The sequence below is a fragment of the Mytilus trossulus genome, chromosome 12 (assembly GCF_036588685.1).
Source record: "Mytilus trossulus isolate FHL-02 chromosome 12, PNRI_Mtr1.1.1.hap1, whole genome shotgun sequence".
Lineage (NCBI taxonomy): Eukaryota > Metazoa > Mollusca > Bivalvia > Mytilida > Mytilidae > Mytilus > Mytilus trossulus.
In genome coordinates, this window is record NC_086384.1 from 57,908,929 (window position 1) to 57,920,710 (window position 11,782).

An 11,782-nucleotide genomic window follows, 5' to 3' on the forward strand; every position below is an offset into this window, starting at 1 on the left:
AATTTCGTGGTAATCTCCATTAAACATTTTCTTTAACATGAAACAAAAAGATTGAAGAACGGATTTTTTTTTTTATATAGTTAGAACATTAAAACGGTACATACCTGAAGGAGAGTCAGTAAGATGAACATGTCAATCATTTCTGATCGTTATAACTTCTTTATACCATCTAAAATATGAACAATGACACAATATAAGTTATAGACTATATGTTATAGACTGTACATTCCATTGCTTACCCACAAAACACAAAAACGTTCAGAAAATGTTCCTGGAACGTTTCCGTTTTGTTGTGAACACATTGTGATATAACGTTGTTGGAACATTAAACCACCAGTAACGTTATGATATAACCATGATAACGTTACGAAAACAAATTTGGAGCCTAAATAGAACCTTGTGTAACCAATCCGGAACCTTTATATAACCTTGTGTTACCAAGTTTGAACCCGAATATAACAATTTGGAACCCAAAACCAAGTCCCAGACTCCATGTGTACGTTGGCCCAATGCATAAGTGCAAAGTGGCCCTATGTTGGCGCAACGGCAACAGTAGTTTACCGCTGTTCAAAATTCATAAATCGATAGAGAGAAAACAAATCCGGGTAACAAACTAAAGCGGAGGGAAACACATCAACTATAAGAGGAAAACAAAAGAAACACTGAAGTGCAACAAAAAAATAATGTCAATGCAAAACACACAGAAACAACTCCAAGATAACAACTGCTATTGTGATTGAATTTTTGTGTCTAGATGAACCTCGCGTTTTTATGGCAACGTTTAATATAACACTTAAATGACAACATTACATGACAGGAATACAGTTTTTATAAATGCTAGAACATTCAGGACAGAAAATACACAAAAAACCAAAATGGTTTCTTATTTTTTTTTATGAATTGTGACTAGGAAAGAGATTGTCTCAGTGGCACCAATACCACATCTTCTAATCTACATGCTAACCATAGAATAAAAACGAACATGTAAAACAACCGAGGACTGTACACAACAACAGCACAACAGAATTACGAAATGTCTGTCACACGAGAGGAGCAACGCCACCCAAGTGACTTCACAGGTAAATTAAAAAAAGAAGATATAATTAAAGATCAGGTTTGTTATTTTGTTATTTGATGTACTGTCAACCAACTAATTTTCGCGAGCGATTTATTTTCGCGACATTTAAATCATCGCGAAATTGGCATGAGAGGACTTGACTCGAAATATAGTATTCGCGAAAATGAGTTGGTTTACAGTATTGTATAACAATTACAAGAATATTAATGTATGTAAAAAGCAAAATCACCAAAATGATGAACTCCGAGGAAAATTCAAAATGAAATTTCCCTAATCTAATGGCAAAATTCAAAGCTCAAATACATCACACGAATGGATAACAACTGTCATAGTCCTGACTTGGTACATGCATTTGCTTATGTAGAAATTGTTGGATTGAACCTGTAAATGCGTGTTAGTAAGTAGAACTAGATAATTAATTATATTATCTAGCTATGTCAGTATTTCTTCTAAATGAAATTGTAAAACAAATAAATAATGTAAATTGCCGTTTTCTTATGTGTTACATTTTCGTTCATTTCTTGTACATAAATACGGCCGTTAGTTTTCTAGTTTTTATTATGTTACACTGTCATTTCGGGGCCTTTTATAGCTGACTATGCGGTATGGGCTTTGCTAATTGTTGAAGGCCGGTGACCTATAGTCGTTAATTTCTGTGTCATTTTGGTCTCTTATGGAGAGTTGTCTTATTGGCAATCATACCACATCTTCTTTTTTTATGCATATTAAAGTTTAAAACTAAATTTTAAAAATGAACTGGATTATTATCTTCACCTTTACATACGAATATAAATCAAACAACGTTGGTACAACGTTGTATCAAGGTTTTATAAAATACATAGGTCCAACGTTGGTCCTATGATTGAATAATACTGAGCACTTAAGGATATAGTCTTGAATAATCGATAAATATATTTTTCCATTTCTTCGTCAATTTATCCCTTTCTGCACCCATTGCATTAAAAAAAACTTAATCGACATTTCCTTATTGGTTAAAATCCGATTATGACAACGAGTTTTCTTGTTTTCCTCTGAATTTCTTATTGTGACGGCATGAACAAAGATAACCATGCCTGATGACGTCAAAAAGGAAGAACACATCTTTTTGCAGATCATTCGCAAAGAAGGAATAGGTTTGCCTACCTATTGTTCGAAAATCATTAGAGAAACGGATTCCACCACCAAATCTCGTGCAATACGATATTTATTCACTCTCGATAGTTAAATGTTAAATATTGTAAACGCTCTACAAGCCTCGCGTTTAAAATCGAAATATGTAACTGTCTCGAGTGGATAGATATCGTAACACACTCGATGCAGTGGTATAATCTATATATATATATATATATATGTCTGTGTTTATACAACTTTGCATCGATAACGTCGCGACCGATTTTGTTCCAAGCCTTTTCTGTCCCTTCTAACTGCCGCATAATTCATGAACAATCAATTCTAACCTTACATGCAAGAATCATGTCACTCGACAAAAGTGTTAAAAAACAAAAACATGTTGGATTGATGAAGAAGTTCAAATATTTATCAGTAGTAAAAGTATATTTAGTCTGTTATTTTTAAATGCACTTTTAAACTTGTGTCCAATTTAATCTTAATGTATTTTACAGGCTATTGTTTGATTTATATTTTCGCTGACTTTTATATAGATGTGTATTCTTTTATATGAGAAAAGTTTAGACCAGCACCATATGTTTTAATCTGACAGCAAACAAGCAAAAATCTGTTTTTTATCGATATTTTGGACAGACTTTAACTTTTAACTATCGAACCCTTTCCCTTATATACATGTACACACATAAATGTTTATTCGTTGGTATTGAGAGAATACGATGTACTGTTACAATGTTTGTGTATTAATCTTCATTTGGAACGGGAACACCAAAAATTAAGTTACTTGAAAGGAATGGGCCCAAACACAATATGAAGCATGTCGTTAGTTCATTGTAACGAAAGTTTATTGAATTTTGAACAGATTAGTAGGGCACTAATTCTTCATTTATAGTGTGAGCAGGAGCACGCATATTTCCTTGTGCTAAAAAAAAACATATTTTTTTATTTCATAATTTGTTTTATTATTTCCCTTATTTTTTATGAAATACATTATTTTGCTTCCCATCTGAAAAAGATATTTGGAATCAAATATTCATGTTCATTGACCATAACAACGATGAAAGCACCTCATATAACGATATTTCGACATCATATAATGAAAAAAAAATCGAACAAACCACATGATATAAGATGACGCGCCAATACTATAGGAAATATAAGGAAAATGCACATGATATCAGTAAATTGACATTTATATAAGGATATTTGCACATCATATAAGTATATTAAAACATCATATAAGTATAATTGTACACCATATATTGAGTAAATCTAAACATCATATAAGTATATGTGTACATCATATAAGTATATGAGTAAATCACTTAAATGCATTTGCACATAAAATCAGTATATTTGCACACCATATAAGGATAGTGGCACTATATATAAGAATGATTGATATTCATAAAAGAATGTTTGCAACTCATATACGTACATTTGTACTTTATATATAAGAATATTTGCACACTATATAAGAATAATTGCACATCATACAATAATGTTTGCACCTCATTCAAGTACAATTATACATCATATAAGTATATATTGATCATCTTATAAGTGCATGCAATATTTCTAATATAACAGATAGACAAACATGTGTTTCATTCTTTGAATTCTCAAAGCCAACGTTTGCTTTTTTCATTTTACATTTTTTTCGTAAGCTACCATCAAATTTACGGTGGACATTCTGTAGCCAAGGAACATCAATGGTGACTTGCTTACATCAGTGAAGGTGTGTATAATTAAAAAAAAAATAAGCAAAAAACCAAATATATACCTCAAAACTTAATATAATTGCAATAGTGTATCAACTTGGAGGGAAATCGCAACGGAAAACATTCGGCATCGGCGTTTTTATTCGCTAGACTTTGAAAATGGAATTTAACTTTGATTTTGTACGTTTTTTTCCATCTCTAACACATTATTCTTTTTAAAAGTTTGTACGTTTTCTGTATCTCGGAGATAATATAGATACATCGATAATTTTATCTCATTGTTATGCTAAGGATAATCAAAAATATTCAATATTCAACCACAATTGAAGGAGGGAAGATCAGTCTTTCCGCCAGCTGACGAAATTAGAATTACATTTTCATTGACACAAGGTGCAATGAAGTGGTTGTATTGCCTATTGGGGATTTGTTTTAAGAAGTATTTTGCTACATTAAGAGTTGAAGTGGTATCAATTGGATAAAAGAGATTCTACAAACTAATATTGTTTGAATTGTATAAAAAGAGGATGTGGTATGATTGCCAGTGAGACAACTATCTACAAAAGACCAAAATGAAACAGACATAACAACTAAAGAGATCACCGTACGGCCTTCAACAATGAGCAAAGCCCATACCGCATATTCAGCTAAAAAGGTTCGATAAGATACTGTAAAACAATTCAAACGAGAAAACTAACGGCCTTATTTATGTAAAAAAAAAAGAATAATCGAAAAACAAATATGTAACACATAAACAAACGACAACCACTGAATTACAGGCTCCTGACTTGGGACAGGCACATACATAAATAATGTGGCGGGGTTAAACCTGTTAGCGGGATCCCAACCCTCCCCCTAACCTGGGACAGTGGTATAATAGTATCACAAAAGAACGAACTATAAAAATCAGTTGAAAAAGACTTAATTCATCAGATGGACAAAAATACAAGTGGACGTGGCCCGGCACAAAAAGACACAATGAACAGATCTGAGAGTACTCGCAATTGTCTGACAGCTTGTTCAAAGTCACTAACAACTAATAAAAAAATCATGCATCTAAGACTAACTATCAATCCATATTGGTGTAGATGAAACTCATGTTATAAAACACTATTCGTCCGTTAATAAACTCAAATCACTTTAACTACTAGATCCCTTAGAAATGACAGTTTATTAAAAAACAATAAACGTTAATATATGCTTTGAAATATATCTCAGGCACTTATCATTTTTGTCGAGCCTTCGACTTTAGTCGAAAAAGCGAGACTAAGCGATCCTACTTTCCGTCGTCGTCGGTGTCGTCGTCGGCGGCGTCCACAAATATTCACTCTGTGGTTAAAGTTTTTGAAATTTTAATAACTTTCCTAAACTATACTGGATTTCTACCAAACTTGGACAGAAGCTTGTTTATGATCATAAGATAGTATCCAGAAGTAAATTTTGTAAAAATAAAATTCCATTTTTTCCGTTTTTACTTATAAATGGGCTTAGTTTTTTCTGCGGGGAATCATTATATTAACTCTGTGGTTAAAGTTTTTAGAATTTTAATAACTTTCTTAAACTATCCTTGGTTTGTACAAAACTTGGACAGAAGCTTGTTTATGATCATAAGATAGCATCCAGAAGTAAATTTTGTAAAAAAAAAAATCCATTTTTTCTTTATTTATTTTTAAATGGACTTAGTTTTTCTGTGGGGAAACATTACATTCACTCTGTGGTTAAAGTTTTTAGAATTTTAATAAATTTCTTAAACTATCCTTGGTTTGTACTAAACTTGGACAGAAGCTTATTTATGATCATAAGATAGTATCCAGAAGTAAATTTTGTAAAAAGATAACTCCATTTTTTCTGTATTTTACTTTTAAATGGACTTAGATTTTCTTCCAGTTAATACTTCATACAGTCTGCAGTTAAAGTTTTCAAAACATGTATTAGATTCATTAACTATCCTAGATTTGGATAAGAACTTCAGAAGCTTCTTACAATCAAAAGATAGTATCAAGAGGAATATTTTTATTGATTTTTTTCCTAATTTTTGTTGAGCCTGTGATTTACAGCAAAAGTAGGCGAGACACTGGGTTCCGCGGAACCCTTACAAATTTTTTATATATAATGCATCGACCAGTTGTTATTTCATGGTGAGTGCAGTATTTATTGTTATAATTCTTGGTTATTAAAATTAACACATCGATGTATCAATTTTATGAGAGACCTGAGTGACCGGTTTTGGCTAGTTAGTTTCAAGCCGAATATAAAAGAGAGACGAAAGATACCAGAGGGACAGTCAAACTCATAAATCGAAAAAAAAACTGACCTCGCCATGGCTATAAATTAAAAAAGAGAAACAGACAAACAATGGCACACATGACACAACATAAGAAACTAAACAATAAGCAACAAGAAACCCACAAAAAATAGAGTTGAAAGCAGGTGCTCTGGAAAAGTAAGCAGATTATGTGGCACCCGTCGTGTTCCTCGTGTGATAACAAATCCGGTAAACAGTATAACTCGGTAGGTCACGTTTTTTAAAAGGGAAGGGGATTGTAGTTACGACGCCAGAAACATTTCCGAAATCATTTGTGTATATTAGGGAATATATTTAATTGCTTGGTCGAGTCGTGGCTCTTGCCTTTTGTTTCAATAGACGACGTTGACATAACTTTTTTTGACAAAGATGAATAAGGTGGCGGCGATAATAACCCAAATTACTCAAAATATAGTTATGGTCAATTCGCGTTCATCGATAGATTAAGACATCAGACATCAAATTCATGTTTTTCAAGAAACCATAATATTTTTATACGTCAGGCTAATTTTACCCTTCAAATATAGTATTGACGTGTAATAGATGTTACGACTAAAGAAATTGAACTTGCTTATCATTATTTTTTTTAAAGAATTATAAGAATTTAACGCATTTTTAATGGAATTTATTGGAGTTTAAACAGAAACAAATGACCACAAACCTATCGTAAGAGTCCAAAACATTTGTGTCCTAATGCATCTGAAAAGGCATTTAATCCTCTAATAATTTTAATTATAATACTTATATTTGACAGAGTCTTTATATCAGTTGTCCTAACATAAATTGTTAACCGACATTTAATCAGTCAATATAAATAGAATACTTAAACAAGATAAACAGGTGTGTTTTATCGTGTTGGGTTATCCTGAATAAATCGACAAGACATTTAACCACATACATTGCATACATCAACGCTTTTCTTTGTGTTCAGGCATGACAAAGTGTCATATCTCATATATAAGTCTCCTATATAAGAATAGTGTCTGTATTTTAATGTTATTATAAACTATTTAAAAAGTGTAAAATTTATCTATAAATTATTCATCAGGTTGGTTATAATCGTGGGAATTTGTTATCTCATCGTCATCTGCAGAAGTCCAACTGTTTCAATATGAAACGATATATTTAGAGTTATGGACTTAAAAATTAATGAGATCATATCATCTAAAAAGCTGGTGTTGAATATGTGCAGGAGTAAATTATATTGAAACCAATGAACGTGCAATTCATTTTATCTTCTGTATACTAATATACCTTCACAAAGTCTGTTCAATAAGTAAAAATAATAATACAACTATCAACCTAAGTTTATTGACTAGTTCACTGCTTGTGTCTTCTCAGCTGTATATCTTTTAACAATAACAGAAACAACGACATGACATGTATACAACGTCTATCATATTTCAAAATATCATCATCTAACACACGCAAAACACTGCTTCGTGGTCAATCAAGAAAATCCAAATATTGGCACAGCCCCGAGAATCAAAGGACATCATTTAAAAATTGCATGTCAAAGATATGCAACTACAACTACCACATCTGCATGCATTTTTGTCCATCTGATGAGTAAAGCCTTTTTCAACTGATAGTTCGGTCTTATGTTGTACTGTTATATAATTGTTCAATGTTAGGGGGGGGGGGGGGGTTGGAATCCCTAACATGTTTAAACAAACCCGACCTATTCTGTATGTATAAAGTAAAATTACAAAAATATTGAACTTATAGGAAAATCAATTCGGAAAGTCCATAATCACATGGCAAAATTAAAATACAAAACGCTTAAAAAACTAATGGACAAAAACTGTCATATTCCTGATTTGGTACAGGCATTTTCAAATGTAGAAAATGGTTGATTAAACTTTGATCTATAGCGCTAACCCTCTCACTTATACCTGTTCAAAGTCAGTAGCCTATAATAGAAGACGACTCCTTCTAATTACAATTTTGAGTGGTGTTTTATATATTGGAACCGTAATGAACCAAATCAGCTTACATTGTATGTTAATTTCCAATCTCTTTTTTTTTTATTTTTAAGAATCATAGATAATGCTGAAGATATAGAACAGTTGTAGTTTATCAGCATTCTGAAAATTCCAGAATGTCAACTAACTTCATTAATATGTTCACATTTGTAGCTCTTTTTTCAATTTAAGGATCATTTCACAATTAATGCATATCTTGCATGATATAACTATTCAATAAATTATTTCTAAACAATTGTAATTCTACGCAACGGATTGTTATACATGAATAAATAGGTATATAATAACCACTTATTTTTCGCATTATTTTTCGCATCAGTATAAAGGAACTAAGGATTTGATGCAAATTTTGACTTATAGTAAACAGGAACAAGCTCCTTTTCAATTATTTTGAAAATTGATGTGGAAAGACCATCAACTGTTCTCTGAACAATTGTTTTTTAATTGTTAACTGTATTACTTATCATCTCTAAACTATGAACAGTACCGAAATGTAGAGTGAAGGATTTTTTAATTTGAGAAAAAAACATAATTTCTGTGACAACATTAAAAACATAATAATTTCGTTGCAATTGATATGCACGTTTTATCTTTCGAATATAACAAATCAGGATTAATATTTACGTGTTATACAAAGAAACGCATAAAGCAGTTCATACAATAGACATATTATTGTTTGTCTATGTCATAAAACCACAATATGGTGATGCCAAAAATGGCAGGTAAGCATATGGTTTTGACAAATTGAGCTAAATATATCATTGGCACTCATACCACATCTTCCAATATCTATGTAAAAATAAAACTATTCATACCGGGAACATTGGATTTATAAGTAATCTATGCATATTTCTATACAAAAGAACATTCATTGTAGTGATCATTATATAAGTATATATATATACATGTATATATATTTATAGAGGGGTCTCAATACAGCACAAACAACATTTTCCATGAGACCAAAAGAGTGAAAAAGTATATTTTAACAAAACGCATTTGACTAGCAGGTCGAACAACTGATGTTCTTTAACCCTGCTGACTGTCATTGATGATTGCCAAATTAATTGATCACTAGTTGTAACATAATTGATCTTGATATTAATGTAATGATAAACAAAAAAAATGTTTTACATGCAAACGTATAAAAATTGCGGTTTGTATCTAGCGCAATCATAGGTTTGAACGTTGTTTTCAATTTAAACTTGTTTATATATATATATTTCTATATATTTGTCGTTTTTTTCAACTTTGTATCTATAACGACGCGACCAAATTTGTTCTATAACTTTTGCTGTCCCTTCTCACTGTCGCACAATTTATTAACAATCAAACCAAAAAGTCGTCAACAAGAATCGCGTCACTTCACAAAAGTGTAAAATATAAAAACATGTTGGATTGATAAAGTATCTAAAGTATTAATCAGTAGTTAAAGAATATTTGGTCTGTTATTTTACCTTTGTAAATTCTTGACGATTTTAATCTTAATGTATTTTACAGACTTTTGTTGAATTAATATTTTCGCTGACTTTTAAATGCCTTGTTTGGTTGATAACAAATATCGTCCTTTTTATATTTTTGACGTTTATTTTGTCAATTAGAGAGCATAGTTATACGATAATATCATATCCTTCAGTTAACACAAACTCGTTTAAGTTATGATACTTTTAAAATACGAGACTTTTAAATGGGTTAGTAAGGTTTTGTATTATGTTTGCATTATCCATATACGTATTAATGCACACACATTCAACTTCAAATTTGTATCAGATTGAAACTAAAAGCTTAATATCGGCAAAAATAGACACTCTACAACATTGTGGACTAGGATAAGATTCATAACAATCATTCTGTATTGCTGAGACCCTTTTTTGATTATATTCCCTCTTTATAGATATCTACTTATTAAGTTTTAGTCCCAAAAAAAATACGAGTAATATAAATTCTTTACAGGGAAATCACACCTTTAAAAGAAAATATTACCAAATTCGACAACATTTTACTTACTTATAGATCTTGATTTGCTGATAATTGTTCAACTTCTGCTCAGAAAGCCGTTACTTATTTTTTATTTTTAACAATTGCTATAATTATCGACGAAGGTTATACTCTACGTCAATCATTCAATTCATCAATAAATTTACATGTAATTGTGATCGATATGTTTAGTTTCCTTAAATATAATAACCTTACATTTACGGTTTTATAGTGCAAGTTTGATGAATACGGACAGTAAATTAATATAAAAAAGTAAGCAATTGACTAATTCCGCGTGTCTGATATGCTTTGTTGATATTAAGGCACTGAAAATGCTACAGCCTTGAAGCTTTAAAGGCATTGGTGTATAAGTGCTGAAAATAAAAAAATTCCGGACGTCAATTTCGCCTGAATAAATGGGGACCTTAGTTTCTCAATAATTCTATTCAAATAAATCAACTGAACATGCTGAAAATAAACCAAGTTATGGTATAACACATTTCAAAACAAAGGACCTACTAGCTTCCAATTATTTCCTATCAATACTTATAATTGTCCATTTCTTGGAAGCTGTCAAAAAGACTTAAACAGGCTGGATGAAGATTTGTACATGGGATATATGAGAATATTAACATATTGAAGCGTAACGTTTGCTTTACATATTATAGTTTTATTACTTACCTCCTTAGTGATGGTTTCCAAAACAATTGTTTCACATTTGAATTTGTTTTTCTTCAATATAAAATATCAAGATGTTCTTTGTCTACATCAAAACCCTTGTTTGCCGAAAATCGACGTAGTTCAGTAACTTTAAATGGATTTAAAATTAAAAGGGGCGGTGTGTTATAGTTGATGTATTTCTTTCATCTTCAGGTTTCATATAGATTTATAGATTAACAACAGAAGCAATTATCAGTGTGCCCATATATTAAGTAATTCAGGGAACTGTACAAATGTCAAAATATTTGTTTAACTCCCTTAGTTAGAAAAGCGTCGTTATATGTGTATAAAGATAAAGAGAAAATGAACTGGGACAATGCGAAGTCTAAAGAGAAGTATATATTGAAATATAAGTTATACGTCAAAGTTTTCAAAGTCACATATTATTAGTACATGATTTTTTTTTACTTATAGATATCCATCCAATTCTTTTTTATAGCGCCGTGCACGTGGATAAGCAAAACATTCAAAATTTAGCCAACATTGAACAATACCTGAGGAAAATTCCATAGTTCAGACAGAGGACAAATTCAGAAATGCACCCACCATTTTTTTCTCAAAATGTCCTGTACCAAGGCAGGAAAATTGCAATCGGTTATATTATACTTCGTTTCTGTTGTGTCGTTCTTCTCCTCTTATATTTGATGTGTTTCCCTCAGTTTAAGTTTGTAACCCGGATTTTGTTTTTTCTCAATCGATTGATAAATTTCGAACAGCGGTTTACTACTGTTGCATTTATTTCATAATACTTTTGGGGTACTGTCAGGTTTTCTTTTTTAACACTTGAATTTGTCCCTTTTAACTTCTTTACCATATTTCAGATCAGGCGTTTTATTTGCTTCCTTCTTGACGAAATTAACTAGTTGCTGAAATT

At 31.2% G+C, this 11,782-nt stretch overlaps 1 protein-coding gene across 1 annotated transcript in view; it reads right to left on the reverse strand.

Annotated features, from left to right (window-relative positions):
- Window positions 1–10,972, reverse strand: part of LOC134692623 (uncharacterized) — a 32,525-nt gene extending 21,553 nt beyond the window's left edge. Inside the window, exons 1-2 of the mRNA XM_063553083.1 lie at window positions 10,870–10,972; window positions 105–169 (exon numbers count right to left, since the gene is read on the reverse strand). Of these exons, the coding sequence (XP_063409153.1) occupies window positions 105–140 (36 nt within the window). The 5' untranslated portion in view covers window positions 141–169; window positions 10,870–10,972. The remainder of the gene's footprint in view (window positions 1–104; window positions 170–10,869) is intronic.
- Between the last annotated feature and the right edge of the window lie 810 nt (window positions 10,973–11,782).